Raw genomic sequence first — 22,571 nt, 5'->3', positions numbered from 1 at the left:
GGTCATGTAGCTGGTGTCTAAAATACAAGACTTCGGATGTGCATTGGCCTACATGAAGGTTCTTAGCTTTCTTGACTAAAACGGCATATCATCAGATACCAGTAGCCAGTAGTGATGGCCCAAAGAAGGCAGTGATTATACCATTTCAGTTTATTCAAATTTTTGTTCATGCATTTTTGCCTAAAGAATGCCACTCAGAAAGGGCAACATTTCTTTAATGACATACTTAAAGAACTTCTGTGCAAGTGGACGAACATCATCTGTGATTGTGCAGACGGTTGTTTTGACCATTGGGGGAGGGGGGGGGGGGTGGTAACAGACTCAGGTCACTTTCCTGGGCCATACTGTTTCAGCTGACAGCATCTGCCTTGCAGAAAGAGTTATGGTGCTACAATCTCTCATAAATCCAGGTAATTACCAGCAAGCGGGTGTTTCTTGGTAATGGTAAATTTTTGCCAAGGTCATCTTCCAGCCACAGTGCCGGGGGCTGTGTGGCAGTGATACCTTTCTGTAAAGAAAACTAAAAACCAACACACAGACTCCTAACAGAGCAGCAAAAATGTTAGAGTTTACTTGTACAAGGTGTTATGCACAAGTGTGCATTAAACACCTTGTACAAGTAAATACTCTGACATTTTTCCTGCTCTATTAGGAGTCTGTGTGTTGGTTTTTAGTTTTCTTTATTCTCATCAATGGGTAACTTTTTTACCTCCTTTTTGTGACATCTGTGTGTTTTATTCCTGACTCTCTTAAACAATATGTTTGCATTCTTTGTTTCACCATATTTCTTTTTCAAATAACTTTTGCATTGTTATATGCTTAGAAACAGACCACTGTCATTGTCAGTAACAGTGTCTCACATTTCGTTGACAGCTCTTATTTTTTGTTTGTTAGATATTCCTCACTAACTAATCCAAAAGAAAATTATTCTACTTTTCTCACCCCCATTCTTTATCTTTAGTACACATATAATGTTTTAATTTGATTATATTTTAGATGGGTTTTCTTCTGGTTGTTTCTTTTTTTTACTACTATAATTACTTATAAAGTTCATTTGTAACATCTCCTGTAAATCCTTGAAAAAAAATTTGTACTAGGGAACCTGGCAATGCTTTGCTGTTGCCACATATGTTTGGTAGCTGGGTATCTGTGGGAATTGTTAAGATGCGTATTTTTATTCCTCGATATGACTTTGCTATATGGTTGTTATAGACTGTGTCCTAATAGTATAGAATATAGATTTAGTGTTTGAGATACTGTGTGGTAAGTTAGTGAAATAGCACATACAATTGACCATGGTTTAAACACACTAATTGTAAATCAGTTCCAACATATTTAAATGTCTGACTGTGAGCTGCTTTTGTTGTTATGCAAGGAAAATGTTGATTTGTTTAAATTGAATGGATAACTCAGTTGGAATCACTGGTATATGGGGTTAGAGGAGACCTCTCTAGCTGTGAGGACAGTAGCTTCAATGGTTTTAATTTGCATGGTTTTTATCTGCAAACAGGTAGCATTACAAAGTTTCAAATGATACTGAGTGTACACTTGTAGTCTGATCATAAGGTGGTAAACCATAAATTCAACTTTCATAACACACAGGTTTCCTTTAAAAAAAATGCATTGTTGTGTACACCATTTTTGTTTAAAATTATATATGTGGAGAAACATTATGTATGGAAGAAACAATTTGCATAATGGTTAAAGTGCTCTGCTATCATAGTTAAAATTGACTGTGAGAAAGGAAATGAAACTACACATTGTTACAGCATAGCATTTTCTTTTTCACAGTTGCTTCTAATTCTAACAGGAAATCTGTACATTGTTGTTTTAGAAAAATACAGCCTATGTCTGTCCAAATGTTTATTGGAATATTGTGTAAGTATTTGAAGTAAATCTGTCAAGAATTTTTTGAGATTTTTGGAGACAACATTTTACTTTTCCCCTATTAATATAGATTCGAGAATGGTTAAGCATTCCTACAGACATGTTTTGTGTAAGATATCAGAAGAACCTTTTCACTACACAAACCATCTGCCATATCATCAGCCAGCTAATAAAGTAATGACTAACTTCACTGACCAAAATTTTCTGTGCCATAAAGTACCTGACTGTACAAATCACTAACTCCAACATTCATTCATCCAATCTTCTTAGTTCAAAGATCCTATCAAGGAGGCTAGCCTTCATGTATGTGGAACAACTCAAGATATACACTTTCATATGTTGTTGGAATTTGTCAGGAGATATTTTTCAGTAACACAGAACACACACTCATTGGAGGAAGGTCAACTGATTATGCAGGCTATAGAAGTTGACATTCTAGGGCGAACACTGGTTATTATGGGAGTTGTATGAACAGATATTGTTCTGCTGGAAGAGCACATATCCCTGACAGTGTGAAAACAGTACAAAATGTGCTGGACAAATGATTTTTATGTGTATTGCACAGTAAAGTGTTCCCCTACCAAGCACCAGAGTTGTATACTACTTGTAGCCTGTAGCTCCCATTCAGTAATACCCAAAGTTATATGTAAAAGACTTCACATCTACTATATAATGCTTCTTTAGTGCTGATTAAGATTCAAAATGTTTCAGGCAAGGTTCAGGTATATTTCCTGGAACATATCACACTTCACAGAATGATATAGGAACATAAGCAACCGAAGTGGAATCTTTCGTTTTACATACTAACCAAACAGCTATGACATCATGAAATGGTCCCTGTTTACCAAGAGTTGTTGCTGTGTGTCACTACCTGGTAAACTCTGCCAGCTGCCCCTTCCTGCTTGGTGGCAAACTCTAAGTCAGTCCTCTGATGCAAAAGCTGAGTCTGTTAGAGTGATATGGTGAGAGAGGAAGCTAAGATAGTAGCTATGTTGCTTGTGGTCCTAACTGAGGCTCTGGGTGCAAAATTGGTCCTGCTATGTGCTGCAGTTGCCATAAGATCAGCAATAAATCATTGTCTGATGAGAATGTCCAGGCACGCATTTTTACATTACCACTGTCTGGGACCTAACCAATATGCATGTGCATCTTCCTTGGACAACTGGAGCCAGTGTCGATTCACAGCTGACACCTGATATCCAATAAGTTGGGCAGTTCTTTAGAGGAACTATTCGGCTCTCTGTAACATCACAATCGAATTTTCAATGAAATTCAGTTGATTACGGATTTTGCTTCTCAGTATGGTCTTGGCACATGTACAATGTTTTAGTAAACTAGTGTGCTTCAAACATATCACCCTTTCAGAAATCATATACAGTTATTATTAGCTCCACATTATCTTTCTCGATACATGGTAGCTATTCTGTCCACAGAATAATACTATAAGTTACTGCATTAACTGCCCTGCTCAGTGATCTGTTCAGTTACGGTATTTATACATCATGTCTGTACATGTGTACATTGTTTTTCTTATTCCACTGGTGTATTGAATGCACTGAATGAATATTTAAGTAAACGGTTCAATAAAGAACAATATGCTGTGAGTAGCTCTTTCAAATATTAGCCAGCCATAATTGTTTTGAGATGGTATTAGCCTCCTTATTTTCTAATGAAATATTTTCCTGGCTCCCAGTTTAAGTGTGTGTGTTATAGGCATTATATTTGCTAATAGCATGCCAAACAAACAAATCTTGGTGGCTTTCATAACTCTATAACCATTTTTCTCTGTGAGGATACAAATTACTAAAACGTTATTAGTTATAATTAATCGATCCTAACATACTTTTGTCCATTTTATGTGACTCCAGTTCAGCAATTCAGTTGGGATTTTTTGCTGTTTATTAATACACAAGAATTTACTACTGTAACACTGTGGTAGATGAATATCCAAAGAGAATCTTACATTTCGTTTATGTTTTCATTTGAAAGATTCCTTAGGCATTATGGGAAGTGTCCTCAGTCTTTTGCAACAGCATACACGAATAAAAGTTCTCAGTTTTTAAGCTGCGTCAATTCGAATAAAATCCTCGAGCTTTCGATGACCATCTCCGCCATCGTCGTCAGGAGTTCACTGACTGCTAGGGCTGCTACGGTTTCTTGCTTATATAGGCATGATGACATCAACAGCAGCCAATCAGATAGACCCAATGTGACACGCATGCATAAGCCGACCCGGGCAGCTAGCATAGCTATTGCCCGTGCCAGCACCGGTGACTTCAGGTAGCACCAGGGGCAGGTGCCATGTTTGAAATTGCCACTCCCTTGTTGCACATCTGTCTTTGCTTTCTTTCAATGTCCAATGCCCGCCCCCATGCCCTGCTGAGTGTGTACCCCAGTCTCTGTTGAAATCACAGCCACTTCCTTTATAATGGAGTCTCAATATGTAGATGCATGAGCCAACACTTTTATATTTTAAAACTGTATTTTATGTCCGTTTTCTAGGCAATGTTCCGCTATGGCCAACTTGTCAACCTCCCTTTGTTTTAGATGGCGCTTGTGCTCAGTACAACGCTCCGCAACCGTGCGAATTGTTTGTCCGATATACATGCTGCCACATTCACAGGGTACACCATACACGCCGGACACTCAAAGAACAATGTCGTCTTTATCAGGGCGTGACATATCTTGTATCTTTGGGGCAGGCTGGAACACTGGTCTTAGCCCATGTTTCTGCAGCAAATGTTCTAACTTACTGTATAAATGTAGATGTAGGTAGATGTAGATTAGTAAGGTGCCATTAACGTACCGTAGAAAGCGACATGGCCGTAATGTCGCAGTTTGCAGAGCCTGCTCCTCAAAGTGCTCCAGCAGTCACAAATTTCTTCATGGAGCACTTTGAGGAGCAGGCTCTGCAAACTGCGACATTACGGCCGTCTTGCTTTCTACGGTATGTTAATGGCACCTTTCTGATATGGCCTCATGGTGAAGATACACTACAGCAGATCGTTTATCACATGAATGGTGTCAATCCCAACATTAAATTTACTGTTGAGATGGAGAAGAATGGCAAGCCACCATTGTAGGATGTTTTGGTTGAGCATAAGGCAGGAGGCCAGCTTGGTCATTCAGTGTACCAGAAACCAACACACACTGATCGTCTTGAACGCCAATAGTTTCCACCACCCTGTACACAAGAAGGCGGTCCTGAACACGTTGGTTCGTAGAGCCAAGATTATCTCTGACGACCACTGCTTACAGTCTGAATTGCAGAACTTAAAACCTGTTTTGGTGGGAAAACGGATACAGCAAAAGAGACATTGCGAATGCTTTCAAGGGCTGCCGACGAAAGACACCTGTTGAATCAGTAGAAGAGGCCAAACAGACTGCATTCCTGCCATACTGTGGAGCAACTAGCAGTAAGTTAGGACATCTGCTGCAGAAACATGGGCTAAGACCAGTGTTTTGGCCCGCCCCCAAGATACGAGATATGTTGCGCCCTGATAAAGATGACGTTGCTCTTAGAGTGTCCGGCGTGTATGGTGTACCCTGTGAATGTGGCAGCATGTATATCGGACAAACAATTCGCATGGTTGTGGAGCATTGTACTGAACACAAGTGCCACATAAAACAAAGGAAGCTTGACAAATCAGCCACAGCAGAGCATTGCCTAGAAAACAGACATAAAATACAGTTTGAAAATACAAAAGTGTTGGCTTATGCATCCATATATTGGGACTCCGTTATAAAGGAAGCAGCTGAGATTTGTTTAGACAAACACTCAGCAGTGCATGGGGGTGGACGTTGGACATCGAAAGAAAGCTAACACAGATGTACAACACAAGAGCAGCAGTTTAAAACGTAGTGCCGGCCCCTGGCGCCACCGGGTCGACTTGTGCAAGCACGCCACATTGGGTCTATCTGATTGGCTGCTGATGATGTCATCATGCCTATATAAGCGAAAAATCATAGCAGTCCTGGCAGTCGGTGAACTCCTGATACACATGGTGGAGATGGTCATCGAAAACCTGAGGATTTTATTTGAACTGACGTGGCTTGAAACCCAAGAATGTTTTATTCAGAATATGAGAACTTTATTCGTTTACAATTAAGGTGCAATCACAAGCTCGTGCAAATGCTAAAGTCATGTGCATACATACATTTCAAGTTCTATGAAGTATACAAAACAATTGCAGTAAATAAGTTAAGTCAATTTTGTTGTTAAATAGAATAATATGTCTTTACTATATCTTAGTTTTGTTGTTTTATAAAATGGGAAACATTATTTTCTATTGTATATTATATAATAATTAACGCCTAAGAATATTCTGTGTAAAAATTATTACTGTTCTCAAATGAGATACACATACACTATTGCAGAAATTCTAGTCTGACACTTGATCTTAAAGATAACTATGAATGAAATGGGAGAAGTAAAGAGAAAGATACTGTGAACATTGTGTGCTTCTTGTTAGGCTTCTAAATGGGCAAAGTCTCAAACCTCTCTGTTCAGTATCATTCCTATTTTTTAATTCTCTCACTTCCTTTTTTCCCTGATTCCAGCCAACACTCTTACCCTATGTGTATCCTCACTTTTTCTCATTTGTTTTTGGATATTCTACCATGTTTTCACACTATTAGCTTACTTGTGTTAAATTATGCTGCGTAGAAAGGCAAGTTGATTGGGGATGGAATAGATGATGTGATTGTCAGGGGTGAGTGGAAGTCAGAATTATGAAGTAAATGTCTGTTTTTTGTTGCAGTTTAGGGTTTACATTGCGACCCTCCAGTATGTACGTACTTAATACCCTATGCCAGTCACATAGACAAAAGTGGTGGGTGACCAAAAGTTAAAATGTATTAGAACAAACCTGTGGTATTACAGAGGCAAAAGCTGAATACTCTAGAGTACATGTGAGCCAGAGGCAGACAGCCTAAATCAGTCTGCCCTGTAGGAGAAATTATATACAAAAGAGAATAATGCTGGCAAGCAGATGTGACTTCCCTCCCACACCTCTTGATTGGTGATTCCAAGAATGTTGGTCTGTGTTGTGACTGAGTATGGGCTCTATACTGCCCTTGGACTTTTGTCCATCATTTCAGCATTCAAGTACTGGCGTTTGTACTGGACTAGAAAGACTAGGTATGGAATGTAAAATCTTAACGAGATAGAAGGATAATAAAAACTGTTACTTTGTAGGGGTCCATGTTGCAGTCGACAACTGGAATTGTGCACTATATCAGTTCAATGTATAACTACGGATGTCATGTATTGTGGTTTCCCTCGGTTATTGCTACAGTTTCTTACACCAATGGTCTTCCCTCCCCTTCTGCATGTCATTTCCTTCTCTTTAGTGAATCTTCTCCTGTAGTAACAGTCTATTGTGCAACACCCACTTACATTTGTTGCTTCCAGAAAATGAAAACATAAATATTATCATTATCATAAATCTACAACTGGTTGTTTTAACTAACGGACCAGTGCTTGGTTAGTACATTGCCTACTTTTAATGCAAATTTTTTTTGTAAAGAAGATAACTTTTTCTTATTTTTTTCATATGAAATAGTCAGTTTTCTGACTGAATGAAGAAGATAAATTTTCATTACTGTATTTGCTGTATTTATTTGTTACTGATTTGCTTACTTGTTGTCCTGTGTTGGCAGGCTTACCATTGTTAAAAATAATGGTTCTGGATGTATATTACTTCTGAAGGAAATACATTGTTACGATGGTACGAATGAATACCGCAATTTCATGTTTATTGGCTCTTGCTTTGTTATGTTTGACTCGAGCATAAGCTTTAATTTTTTTTTTTGTAAAAATATTCTAATTTTGTCTAAATCATCTATTTATTAATGTGACTGTTGAGATGTGTCTCTATTTTCTCTGTTCGTTTCTGCCTTGACACTGTTGGCTGGAAATGCATGTTGGAATATCAATTAGCTGCAGTGTTAATGTATAGGTGTTGTAGTAGTTGTTGCTATGCCTCACAGAGAGAGAAGTACCCACGTAAGATGAAGGACTTGGCCAAGCAAAAGCTGCAGGGCGGACTCGTGCAGAGTCCGCAACAGGTGAGTCTTCGACAGCAGCTGCTGTGTTTGTACGTGTCTGTGTGCGCACGTGCATTTGATATAGCCTTTGGTAGAGTAGAGTAGTGCTGGTAGGAATCTGCCTTATCTAGGATAGTTATTCTTCTGCTGCTGTGCTTTTCTGCCACTAGGCACGTTTGCATTCCAGTGTTGCTTTTTATTGCTGCAAAATAGTGCTGGGAGCTACAATGCAATTGTACATTTATGAAAAACTTGCAAATAAGAGTATCTGTTGAATATGAATTAATAACCATTGAAAGAAAACTGTTCACCTCATATAGTCAAGTCAAATAAATTAATGAATAAGCACCAGAAGAACAGTTTGTGGACTCTTTTAAATAATTAATATGTATAAGGCAATCACTGCATGATGCAGGTAACAGAAATGAAAACTACAGAAACTGATATCTTTTCTGTGTGATGTATTTTATGGTCTGTTTTCTGTGGTGTGTGTTGGTAGTCTGTCTCTTGCAGTGCTCTGTATTTAATAATGTAAAAATGTATGGCATGGATATTTTTATGACATTATCAATGCATGAAAAGGCAGAGAGCAAAAAAACATTTCTCAGTGGAAAATCGAACACATTATTAGTGTTTTCCATTTTGCAATATGCAGTATGCTAAAAACAGTTAGGTGCTTTCTACATTTCTATCTCAATTCCTTCTTTCCTTCCTTCATCAGAATGAAATGCTGAGATGGGTGATGAGTGTCATTCCAAGGTACATAAATGAAGTGACATTTCGTTATTTTGCATAACAGGTGACAGATGGAAGAGTCATCCAGTTCAAATAAAAACTGTAGGTCTCACATACAATAAAAACTATCATTTTCTGTTGTATTATCAAAATAATTTTAATAGGGTTTTAACCCTTCATCTTTAAATCATAGTCCACTTTTTTTTGCTTGGAATTGCGTGAGAGACTTCAAACTGAAGTGCCTAACTGTATGAATAAGAAAAGAAAGAAGAGGCAGATTAGTGTTAAAAGTCGTGGCAACAGTGACATGGAGCACAATTCAGGGTAGACGTGGAAAGGAAAAGAAATCAGTCATTTCCAGAATCTGTCTTGTCAATTCAAAAGAACCATTCTAGCATTTGCCGCAAGTGATCTGAGAATGACTGGAAAATCTTATGTGTGTTGGGAGGATGGAATAATATTTTCTCCTGCTATGTAGTTTAAGTTTGTTTATACTTTTTCACATTTATTGTTGGTTACATACAATCAATGTCAGTCAACCTGTGCAGTTGTCAACAACGAAAAATATTTCAGTTTGGCATATTTTAACAAAAGTTGTCCATGTATGCATATATAGACTGTAAATTAATCCTTATTACAGACAGAGCACATGGAAAAAGATAAAACTAATAGTCTTATAAGGTAATATCTGGAAGAGCATGGATGATGTGCTACATGCAAAGAGGTATGTCACTTATATTATTGTGTTGGGTAAATAACAGTCTATATTGTATGATGAAGCGTGATGTAGATTTCAGTCGTGTTATCTCAGAATCTTGTGTCTGTGAAATGTGGCAGCTTTGAAAGTTCATCATAATGTGATAATGTGTGGACACGGAGAGCTTTCCAAAGCTGCCTCCTCCATTGCATACAATTTTCACTAAAACGACACATCTGAGAAAAACTGTTTGGTTTCCTCTTAGCAGAGCAGACTAATAGCATAAGTGTATAATCAGTTATTTTATTTGGGACTGTTACATAAAAATTCATAACCCACTGGTCTTAAATATGTCTCAGCTGAAGTCATTAACTTCACTTTCATTTTAAACATCATTCACAAACCACAGCTGCACTCACTTTACTATGGATACTGTCAACTTTCCAAAAGAAGTCAGTACCACATACGATATTTCTATCAGTCTATTTGTATCCTTTATTTTATATTTTGCTTCAGGTTTACATCTATATCAGTACTCTGCAATCTGCCTTACAGGCTGTAACGTAATGTGTCAGCACACTACGGCTGTTCTTGTAGTTGCTCATATTTTTGCATCTGTACCTATGCTCGTGAGGCATGTGACATTGTGTGGGAGAGCATATTTCTGGTACTACTATCATTTCCCCCATTCCCTGTTCTGTTTGCGAGTGTTGGTTGAAAAGAATGAATGTCAGTAAGCCTCCATAGGATTCCTGATTTTCTTTATTGTAATCATCTTGCTAGAAGTATGGACGAGAATAAGATCTTGTGTAACTGTTGTTCAAATATAAGCTTTCAGAATCTCAGTGGCAAACTTTTCTGTGATGGACAACACTTCTCTAATAGCATCTTCCATCAAAGTTTGTTGAGCATCTCTGTTATGCTCTTGCACTTACAAAATGCTGCTGTAATGAAATCCAGAACTCTTCATCAGTTCTTCTATTAATAGAATCTGATAAGGGTCCCAGACTGATGAATGTCTCATATGTGCATTTCCTAAAACTAGTATTATGTGATCATTCCACATTAGATCACTCTGAACAGTTACTTCTAGGTATTACACTTGTCAATGAGTAAAGCACTTTTTCTTTCTCAGTAGTGTAAGCAAACAGCAATGGATTTTTTCTACCATTTATAAAGAACATATTACTTTAATTTGTGTTCAGGGTCAACGGCCAGTACTTGCATCAATTTTCAAGCCTGTGCAGATCTTACTGTGCTTCGATTCAGTCTTCTTGCCCTCAAGGCTACCTTTACAGCTATTTAAGACCTCCATTTAAAAATGAAATGTTGAGTTCTACCTATGACGAAGTCATGAATCAAATCACAAATCTGATCCATTACTTGGTAAGACCATACTTTGCTCACTATATAACAGTGCAGAACTGGACTCTGGAGCAGCAAACATTATTGTTGAGTTGTTAGAATCTTAAGTCACCAGCTATTCTTGGTGGAATTTGAATGCAGATAAAACCTTTAAGAAAATTGTCGAGTTAACCTAAATTCAACGAATGATGGCTGTGTCAGTGGTCATTCAGTATATCACAGGAAATTATTGAAGAATTGATAAAATGTGACTGGTATCTGTAAAAGGTGCCATACTACACTATTTAAAGCAATCTGGTAGCAGTTGTCATTTCGCAGGCAAAGGAGATCATGAGGCACCAAGCACACCACGAGTATGTGGTCTTTCAAAGAGCATCTGATAAGCAAATAAAAACTGAAGATGGTTTCAGATATATTTTCATAGCCAAATTGTGCTTTTGCTTTTGGGGATTTGTTACTTGTCAGAATGTATATTTCTGTGCAGATAATCATCTCCAAAATAAAACAGTTACAGAATGATCTAGGAAGTTATTACTCCTTATTTTTGTCACAAGTAGTGGTTTGAGAAAGCGAGCAACTTCCATTAGTACAAAGTACCTGGTTATGGCCTGTTTATTTGTATTATTGGAGATAGATGTGTAGAATTACAGGCAAGATCTTGTTTAAATATCATGAGCTAAATTTATCATTCTCTGAATACAAATCATAGCCACTTCAAGCACATGATTTAATCATTTCCCTAATTAAATGCATAGAGTATGCTTCAACTGCTACTTTGTCTTTGCTAACCCAAACTTACGAAGAAATCCCACATCAGTGCAAAGTATGACATCCTGTGTCTCCAACATGGTGACTATATGAACCAGATAGCCATTATTTACGTTCTTGTGCTAGTTTTGTGTTAAATTTTCTTATTTTTGTCATTGATTTATTTGTTCATCCTAAAGTGAAATTCCTTAACTCCCGTTATGAAGAAGAACCTCCAGAAATGTCGATGGGGTGAATCTCTGTTTTAATTGTCCATTGCAAGTAACTTCTGTGGAAAATATATGAACAACAAATTCTGATTGGTGCTAATCTAATGATACTGTGAAGTACTTTTTATATTTTTATGTATATTAAAGGGAAAAGCCATTGCTCCTCCTCCTATGCTACTGGTCCACTGTTTTTGTTTAATACTTCTAAACAAAGCATTCATGTAACTTTACATAAAATACTATCAGTTGTCTGCTGTCGAAGCCAAAACATGTTTAATATAAACCTTATGGTTCTGTGTAATTTACATTGCAGAGTACAAATATTTTCGTAAGTTATAGAATGCGTGGCTATTGAAGTTTTTTTTAATTTCGTGCCTCATTTCTGCCACTAATCAAGGTATGAAATCCATTATGAACCCCAGACAAGGATGCATAGCCTATGTTGGAATCATTTTTACTTCCAGTATTAAGGTTGTGACCTGCACAGTCAATCGTAGTTAGTCTGTTGCTAGTTACCAACTAACCATAAATACCATTAGGACAGTTATGTATTGATACATGAGTGTAAGAATCTCTAGGTCTCTTTGGAGGCTTTGAAAGATATTCAGTTATCAGCTTCGCACAATATTCTTGCTGCTTACTTCCGCAGAATAAATATTTTTTTGATGTTAGGTGCATTGCTCAGAAGATTGTCTTGAAACAATATTGAGCAAAAGTTTGCTAGCTATGTCATTTGCAGGTTAGTACAGTGAGAGAGCTTTCTAAGTGCAAAGCAGACAGCATTGAGCTTTTTGTTTAACTTATTCATGTACTTGTACCATCTCATGTATTATTCATCTGGATGCCTAGGAACTTCATACATGGAGCTCCATCCAGCATGTACTCTTTTATCTCTACTTCTAGTACTCATACCTTTAAGTCCATTTGACTGGTTTGGAATTGCAGACTAAGTTATTGTAATAATAAATGTTATGCTGTTTCCTGTGAACTGGTTGTAAACCTGTTCCATTATTCTCTTACCTGTGTCTGTTTTGGATGAGCTTGGGGCCTTTCAGCAGTATACTAATGCAACCAGAAATGTCGCAGTTTTAGGAAGTGTCCTGTAATTTCTGGGTTAAATGATTTATTTAGGACAAAAACAGGAGTGTCCCAAGTGCCAGACATTGTTACTTGAAATTGGAAATAGCATTGCTTCACAGACTGCAGTGAACATTACATTTGTGGATAATAACAGCCTACTGGTAATCATCACTGAAGATGGAAGTTCTTTCTTTTACCCTCTGACATATTTGTCAAACAGTTGTTGCAACAAGTTCATGTACCAGACTGTGATAACAATTCTGTAACACAAAAAATAAAAAAAACTGGCTATGATTTTTTCCTCCCTTTCAGTCAAAAAGTATATATTGTTCACTGTTCTAATGAATAATATTTTTGTACTGGATTGTTCATTTGATATGTTCATTTGATAATAATTCTGTAGCTCATCCCTCTGAACAGGCAATTAATTCCTTACTGTGATCTACTCAGACGTCTGCTACATCAGTTAAACCATAGAATGAATACCATCATTAATGTAGATCAGTGCTCACTGAACAGGCAGCAGTACTAGCATCATTCGAAAGCAGATGGAAAAAATATAGGGGGAAGGAAGAGGACTGCAATAATAAATAACATACAGTATGGGGTTACAGGATAGAAGGTACCCACAATACAAAATAGATGGAGAAGTCAGAATGGGGGATAAACATTTCTGAGGGAATTTTACAAACTGCCAAATGAGAAAAGCTTTTAAATGATTACTGACATGTGGAAGAGTATAATTATGCAAATGTACAAGATATAAGGAAAGAAAGTTACGTGTTTATCTACCTGGAGGAGGACTTTGTGCAAAAGCTAAGACAAATAATCCTTTTCTCAATTCCTGCCTCTTGTTCACTGCCTTGACTGTTCACTGAGAATGTAGGTAATTTTCCTAGAGGGCTGATAGCAAAATTCATTGCACCTAGTTTCATTGTCATCTCGCCAGAAATTAAAAGCTGATGTGGACTATATATATATATTTTTTTTTTTTAAATTGCTCAGTGATTACTGATACAGGGTAAATATTAGATCCTGTATACATTTTATCTTGGCAAGAAATAAAAATGTGGCGTTAAATCAGCACTAAAAATTCCACAACTTTATTTAATTACACACTAACAATAGATTGCAAATATTAAATTTTCTGCTAAATTGCATTGTATTCACTACATCTATTGGGAAAAAAATTGGCTGCCAGTGTCACTTTGTGCTAACTATTCTGTAAGATTAAAATCAACTGCAGCCTTCAGCCTTATTAAATTAATTGAATATTCTTAAATAATTCAGCTAAATGTCACCTTACAATTAACAAATTGGCAGAATATGAATGGCATCCAGGAGACTATGTAGATAGATAGATAGATAGAATTAGTATAAATTCATTCATATATACTACACTTTTACAGAAAGATGTTCCAGATATGATTTGTTGTGAGACAGGCATCTAGTAATTTTCTTTCCTCTCTTACTATTTGTGGTAAAAGTTTCTATTATCAGTTGTCAGTTGGTATTTGTCTGTGTAAAATTCCAGTTGTTTTACTTTGTGCTTTGAGAAAAGGTGATTGATTTTCCTTTTTTCTATGTTGAATTCTAAATTTTAGAGTTGCTTCTAAGCAACCTGGTTCATGGTGCACGGTTCCAGTTGCAGGTTGGCTATATAATGGCTTCCAGGGGCAACAAAAATTTGTTTTTCAGTGTTTCTTTTAATTACTGACCAAATTTAAAATGCTGTCATAATCAACTCATTAATAGGTATAACTTTATGTTTAAGGTTCAACACAGTAAGACAAGTAATACAGTTAGAAACCACACTAAATCATAAAAAGAGATGCACCCAAAAGGACAAGGTAGATTGTGACCATTGTTGGCACACAAGTGGATGTACCAAATATATGAAATGATTACATATTCAACTTTGAAGGATCAATATTTATTATGCTAATGGCAACAAAATGTATGTATTAGTACAGGTACCTGTGTTGTGAATTCAAGTGTCCAGGCATTTTGGCATGGAGTTGAGTTGTGCAGATCTCAGATGTCGTCCTGAAATGCTCCATCCCATGTTGCTTGCACCCGAGCACGCATTTCTCACCGGTTGGTCGCAGGAGCTAAAGTCCTGCTGGCATGCTCCATGGCATCCCACACATTCTCGAGTGGGGAGAGTTGAGGCAATGTAGCTGACCATGGTAGAGCACCCACAGCTGGTGGAAGGCAGCATTGCCCTGTTGAAATAGGGCACGGCCATGGGTGTTGGCAAATGACAGACCCACCAACTGCAGGAACTCTCCACATAGCACGCAGCTATCGTGGAATCAGTTAGGACGACTAATAGTGAATGGGCACCATAGGATATCACTCCTCATACCATCACAATGGGCTGGCAGGACATGTGATGGGAAACAGCAAACTGCTATTCATGACGCTCTCCGCTGTGCTTCCAGACACAGATCCGGTGGTTGTCACCTCCAAGGCAGAAGTGGGACACGTCACTAAATATGACCCACTGCCAGCCTCGAGGGTACCATGGCCATCATTTCCGAAACCAAACGAGTCAGGTATGGTGCTGTGTGGGTAAAAGAGGCAGGCATAGTGAATGTCGGTGTGTAGCAAGACCTGCATCATGCAACCACCTACCAATGGCACTAGCACTCGGGGGATGTTGCAGAGGACACCTTCTGTATGGTCCCTGTCATTGCCAGCAGATCTTTGAGCACACGATGGACAATCCATCATCCTCCCCCTTGCGGCACAATGTCCAAATCCTTAATCTTGTGTGTGTGTGTGTTCCTTCTTGTAACCATTGTCACCAACAGTTGGCAATGGTGGTACCTGTACAACCAGTGTGGTGCACAGTGAGACAATGGTATCACACAGCCTCTTGCAGTGCCCTCCCTCCTGAACTTGTCTAGTGGAATACTCCTCTGCCGGATGTGTTGCCTGAGCACAATACATGTTCAGGTGACTCTCTAGTGATGCTACCTGGTGTTGTGCTCTCCAGCATGGCTGTTTGGTGCCCTTTTTATGTCAATAATAGGAACAACATCCTCGCCCCACCTATGCTCCCTGAGTATGCAGCCAACCATGCAGAACTAATCACTGACATAGCTGATAGCGTGCAACATACTCACCCAGTTTGCAGTAGATCAGTTGGGTCCTTTTTGGTTCAGTTCTTTTTATGATGATCAGTGTATGTACATTCATGAAGTAGTGTAACTACAGTGCACAAATTATCCAGATTATATTCATCCAGTAGTAAAGAATGACAGGACTTAGGGAATTCCAACAAACTTTAAACATAATTTCAAACATTTTCTAAGCTTTTACTCACTCACAAGCTTAGTGTCAAACATTTAACACTTTACCTCATTTCTAAAACAATCAGATGTTTGAAGTTGTTTTATATACTGGAGCACAATTTCTTAAGGAATCGGGGTTCGGGGCTTTACTGGTTTGATATGCAGAGCAGAAATGGATTTGCCATATTGCTTAGTATCATGTTACAGTTAGTACTCCACATTTGTTTGTTTTACATTCATAGATTGCAGATGTTGTAAGTTACTTTAAGGCTGAGAAAATTTATGAAACACAAATACAGTTCTGTAACAACAGATTAAAATAGTTTATTACTTCATGAAACTAAGCAATAATAGTTCCTGATTGAAATTAATATAAGCCTTAGTTCCATATAGCAATTAATGTGCAAAAGTTTATGACTGAAATTGCTAAAAGTCCAGGAGCTACTACCATAATTCACTATTCATGTGTGTAAGAATAGTGATGGTGGAAACCACACATTCATCATCAGTTAAAGCTTTGTACAATGGCAGTCTAAGTCAGACCAGGTAAATAGCGGTGGCAGTCGTAGTTCACTTGTAGAGATGACATGAGCAGGCAGATGGAAGGCTCATTGGAGGCTGACTCATTGTTATTGCTATTGTCTATGAAAGTTCATTTGAACGGCCAGTGATAAAAGTGGCTTTCACACTGCAGCACCCCCACCAGATACAGGCAATGTTACACATATCGACATTTCTATATCTTACATTTACACATCCAGCAGCATTACTAAACCACTCCTCACTGATTTGGCACATAGGCCCAATACTAACCTGATCAGTGCGTAACAGGAAAACTCAGTGGTAGTGGCCAGAAGCTGGATGACGTCTTGATGGAAGGCTCCTGAGAAATGTCTGGGGCCACTGACGATGATGGTGCAGTACTCAGAGTGTCTTTCATAGACACAGAAGCTTCTAGGAGGAAGTTGGTTTTGTGGAATGCAGTGGGTCTGATGATTCAATCATTGGTGAAGGTGGATTGACAACAACTGGATTCCACTCAGCTTACAGGAATGGAGGACCAAGCGGCCATCCTCTGTCACCTGAGAGTGGCGAAAGCTACAACGTAGTGGCAGTGGTGGATTCTGTGACAAGAGAGCCCGCTGATCAGAACACCACAACCAGAATTGGTTGCAGTGCCAATGCAGCATCCCATGTGTTGCAGCCACCACCACCACCACCTGCCACCTATATAGTTTCACAATGAATCCCTGAATCCATCCAGGACTTCAGCTAAATAGATGTGCCTACTCCCATGCATCCACATGCAATAGTGTGGCCATGTTTGCTTTGTGTTCTAGAGGTGGAAACAAGAGATCCAGAAGCATCCTGTAAGAGTTCCCATGGAGTTTGGCTGGACTTTGACCATTCATGGGCGTGGACCTTTCAGAAAGTAGGAAGGTGTTTAGTGCTGGAGCTGATTTAACAGACCCTAAGGATTTTAATATTTGCACTTTTAAAATATGAAGAATCAGTTCTGCCAGCCCATTTGAGGCTGGATGAAAAGATGGTGCCATAAGATGTTTAATTCCACTGTGGCTGCAGAACATTTAGAAATGAGTAGCTGTGAACTGGGGACCATTGTTGGTCATAGAAACTGAGATGCATCCTCTATTGCAAAGATACACTCAAAGACTCCCATTGAGTCCAGCATTGTTGGTTACTGCAGATAGACAATATATGGAAGTGAGAGGGAGAGTTGACAATGATTAACCACGTGGATCTGAGGTAAGGGCCCACAAAGTCAGTGTGAACTTGGTCCCACAGTTGTTTGGCAGTGGCCTCGAGACTAATGACTGAGCTGTGGCACCTGGCAAACAGCATATTGCTGTACCAGTTGTGCAACATTGTCGTCCATACAAGGCCAGTAGACATAGTGGCATGCCAGTTGCTTCCACATGTGAATCTCCCAGTGGTATTGGTGCAAGTGTTGGTGCACCTGTCAGTGTCTGGAGGGTGGCACCCTCACTCAGCACCATTTGTTTCCTCCTGTAAGGAGCACCATATCTTGCTGAATCTGAAGTTGGTGTGGTCTATGTAAAACCAGGGAAGCCAGATGTTTCTGCATTTGACAACGTAGCAGGCCAACATGACCAGACATATTGCAGGACTTGTTGAAGAAGCAGGTCATATGTAGACACTGTAGGAACATTTAAGAATTTATAAGGAATGCTTCATTTGGCTATCTAACTGAAAATAAACGATTTCCTGGCACTCTGATTCAGTCTAGTGCGATAGTGAATGCAGTATTAGAAATCTGTCAGGGAAACCCCCCTGATGAAGGTGATGTACTGTACACTCTGCAAACTTTGCCTTACGTCCAAAAAGGGACAAATTCTGTTTATGGTCAGTTATGAAATCTGTGACCACACAACAAAATGTGAAATTTATGAACACCAGAAATGATGGGCATTTCTTCTTTTTTGATCAGTGAATAATGTTCATTATCTGGAGTAAGTGTCTTTGACATAAACATGATTGGCCTCTCTGTACCATACCCTAAGTTAGATTCGTTACTATCACCATTGCCAAGTAGGTTTGGTACATTAGAAGGCTGGGTACTGATTAGGGCCCAGTTTTAACTTTTCTTCCTCCATCCTCTTTCTGTCCAAATTCTCCTCCCTCTTCTCTGTTGTCCATCAACTCTCTCTCTCTCTCTCTCTCTCTCTCTCTCTCTCTCTCATCTCTTTCTGTCCATCAGCTCCTCCTCCTCCCCACCCCCCCTCCCGTCAGTTTCATCCTTCCACCTCTATCTGTCCATATCACCCTTCACCCTCCTCATTATCCATCTCTTCCTCTTCCTCTTCCTCTTCCTCTCCTCAATCATGTCCATTCATATGTATGTTACCTGAAACACATTCTGATACTGCCCACACAACACACCTGCCATGCAGGGCAGCCTAGATGTCATGGATTCTAACCCTCCTCACCCCCATCCCTATGGTAGGTAACTGGTTGTTAGCCTCGCAGTACTTCCCAGACAGTAAATAGTAGACGTACCAAATTTGGCTGATCCAGTGGTTTAGAAGATGTGGAAAAAAATGTACACACACACACACACACACACACACACACACAAATCAATTTTTTTTATGAATGTATATGATTTTGTGCCCCCTTGTACTTTTCTGTCCTGTGTACTCCATAACTAACTCTGTTCTGGCAGAATGCAGATAGTTTAAGAATGAAGGTAACATCTTACCAAATAGTGGAAACAGCAAGTCATTGACTGGCACACCAGAAAATAATAAAAACTTCAAAAGTTAGCAAAGTTTTCATTCTTTTTTGAGTGTTGCTCCTATTTGGTGAATTGTTAGTTTCACTCATAAATTATTTCCTTCCTGTCATACACTTATGTGAATAATGACCTGGTCAATGGCCAAATTATTTAGTTATACAACTTCAATCTGTACTGCCAACTCCTACATCTCCATGACTTCATACTCTGCCACCATACCATTTACTCCATGTAAATATCTTTTGCACATTAAATTGCCCAAACATTTTTCCTCTCAATGTATATCTCAATAACTTCCTGCTTCCTCATCTTTGTAGATTACTTCATATTATTTATAAACTCTGCAGCAACCGGTACACAGCCTTTTATGTATGAATGATCACCAGTCATCTTTCCACCAAAATGAATTCCATTACAAGACTTCAAATCTTCCCTCCCTTCTCCTCCCCCAACTGTTCCCCAACTGTTCAGTTTAGATTGATTTATCCATCCTTCACTATAAACCCAAACTGATCCCTCCACAATCTCCTTTTTCCTCTGTTGTATCCTGCTCTCCATCCTTTCCCCTTCTCTATTTCACCCAATCCCCCTTGCAGCCCCCGTCCCCTGCCAGTCAGTGTCCCCCATCCACATCAAAGTGAACTTGTTGGTGCCATATTCTAATTTTTTTGCCTTGGTCCCCCCTCTTTTCCCCGTACCTGCCCTCCTGCTTCCTAGTTCCTTTCACTCGCTCCACCCAGTGCAACTCCTAACCAAAAATACACACACAGTGCTGGAACAATGTGTATGTGTTTTTGCTTTGTTCTTAAAAAGTACTGAATAAAGACATTATGTAATTGCTATGTTGCACCTTCCAGATCTTGTTTGTATGCTTGTCTGCCTCTCAGTGCATCAATGATTGTGAGGGTGATTATCATTTCTCTTTTGGTAGTTTGTATTATACCAAAGATTTTTCATATCACCATAAAGTCTCTTTCCATCCAGCTTTTCAATGGGTCATTCCAACTTGCTGTCTATTTTACATGCCTTTTTTTCATGGCATTGTCTCATAGAGAACACAATTCTGACTTTGTAACCTTATATGATTCACAGCTTAAGTAATTTGTAACACAACAGTTCTGACACCAGTAACTGGTCCGAGTGTGTAGGCAGTATCATAATGTTTTATCCCCTTGGTACCTGAATGAATTTATACATGAAAAAAAATCAAAAATAATTTTTGTAACAACTAATGAAATGTTGTAGAGTACATAAGGTCAAATCTACGATATGTTATGTCTGTCAGACATAATTGGGTATGTTGCATATTTGTGACAACAGGCATTTGAGAAATTGAACACTTGCAACATTTCATTTAGTAGGAGATTTTTATTTTTGATGGTAGCAGTTCTTTAGAATTTCCACATCCCAATAAAGGTGAAATGCAATCAGTAAACACAGTGTTGTGGTTAGTTGTTCATTGGAAACTTGTAACAAATTAAGGCGTATTTATGTAACTAATGAACACAAGTGATCACTGAAGTATTCTGGCACTATGAATCAATGGAAATATTTGCTTACAATTCACTTGACTTCGTCTCTTGCATGCACCTACAAATTTACACAAATGCCTAACAATGCATATTTTATATAAACATTATTTATGAATTCACTTGCACATGCAACTTATTTGTTATGGTACACCAAAAATGTGATTTGTGTCACATCATAGAGACTAAAAAAGTACATGAATAATTTTTAGAACCGAACCTACCGCTGTACTTAGCTGTAATTGTCCAATGACGAGAGCTTTTAGTGTGTGTGTGTGTGTGTGTGTGTGTGTGTGTGTGTGTGTGTGTGTGTGTGTTTTGTGGAGAAAGCTGGCAACAGAAAGTCACTCTAAAAGTACTCAAAAGACTAAGGAGACAGCAGCACATGTCAGAAGCTTTGGTAGCTCCATGTAGATTCTGCACCTACTGCCAGTGCCATTTAAAAAACAGTTAATCTTCCATTTGTTAGCATTGTTTCACATGATGTGGATTTTGATGGTCACCATTAAGGGGTTAAATGTGTTGCTCTGTCAGCATTGTTCTCCAGAATATCACTGCAGAGCTGTGTTATTCAGTACAACACATTACTGGACATTATTTAATGTGCAGATTCATTTTACCATTTGCACATGCTGAACATTTGACATCAAAACTGTTGTAGTTTTAGTCAGAACTAGAACATGATATTTTAAGTCAGCATCCCAGTTTGGAAACATTATACCACAAAAGTATGTCTCACTATTGCATTAGCTCTGCAGCACTGCTATTCATGTTGTAGATCTAGAAAATGGAATTAGAAATGTGAAAACATACCAACTCCATGTAACACACTAGTCTGCAATTTTAGGAACAAAAAATGTTTTTAGTGACAAAATGGTTAAAAATGAAACAGATGAGATATTTGAGCAGCACTACTATTCTGTATATACATTTTAGGAGGTGTGAATGTCTTAAAAATGAGGTAACGGGCATCTATGTCTCACTCGTACAGTAAGACAGGAAATCTTTAAATATATATTGTACTATTTTCCAAATGCTGCTTGTGTTCATAAATGTGATTGCTTTTTTAGGGGACATTGTTTTCTTGTATGCTGAAAGTAACAAATGCTCACAGCATGCTGCTACTCAAAGGCATGGAAAATCTTTAAAATATGCAGAAAAGGTTTATTACCTTTAAATAGTTTAATATTTTCTTCAGCATTGTAAAATCAAAAATCATAGTGTATGTAAAAAGTGAACTGGTTTAACTCAACAGCTTTAAATATTTTTATTAGAAAATTCCCAACTGTGCTTATAAAATGACTAGAAAGTCAGGAAAGGGCTGCACTAAAGGCTTGGAAATTACTTTCTCATTCATGAACTGGATAAGCAGACCCATCCTTCACCTCTTCTGCATGCTCTATTATATACAACTCTTTATTATAATACACTGAAATTATTGTTCCACCCCAAATACATTTCCTTCTGTTCACTACATCAAGTATTTTTTGAAAAACTTCAAGATGCGCACAAGATTAACAGACATTTCTTTGACAAATACATAAGACACCGTTAATTTTGTTGATAATTTCTTCAGCTTTCAGAATGGTTAGCTGCTTCTTTCGAACAGAGACAGCAAAAGGCACACAATTTTTTGACAAATGCTGATCCAGCTTATGTAGTAAACAGTATAACACA

The 22,571-nt window shown here is 38.3% G+C and overlaps 1 protein-coding gene across 7 annotated transcripts in view; it reads left to right on the top strand.

Moving 5' to 3' along the window:
* LOC126355837 (proton channel OtopLc-like) overlaps positions 1-22,571 on the top strand; it is a 642,361-nt gene that overhangs the window by 515,764 nt on the left and 104,026 nt on the right. For 4 of the 7 annotated variants that reach the window (XM_050006292.1, XM_050006294.1, XM_050006290.1 and 1 more), the window contains one exon: positions 7,879-7,956. The exons of the other annotated variants lie outside the window; for them this stretch is intronic. In XM_050006292.1, coding sequence (XP_049862249.1) covers positions 7,879-7,956 — 78 coding nt within the window. The remainder of the gene's footprint in view (positions 1-7,878; positions 7,957-22,571) is intronic. 7 annotated transcript variants of the gene reach the window in all.

The sequence above is a fragment of the Schistocerca gregaria genome, chromosome 3 (assembly GCF_023897955.1).
Source record: "Schistocerca gregaria isolate iqSchGreg1 chromosome 3, iqSchGreg1.2, whole genome shotgun sequence".
NCBI classification, from domain to species: Eukaryota; Metazoa; Arthropoda; class Insecta; order Orthoptera; family Acrididae; genus Schistocerca; species Schistocerca gregaria.
This window is presented reverse-complemented; position numbering and strand designations above follow the sequence as displayed.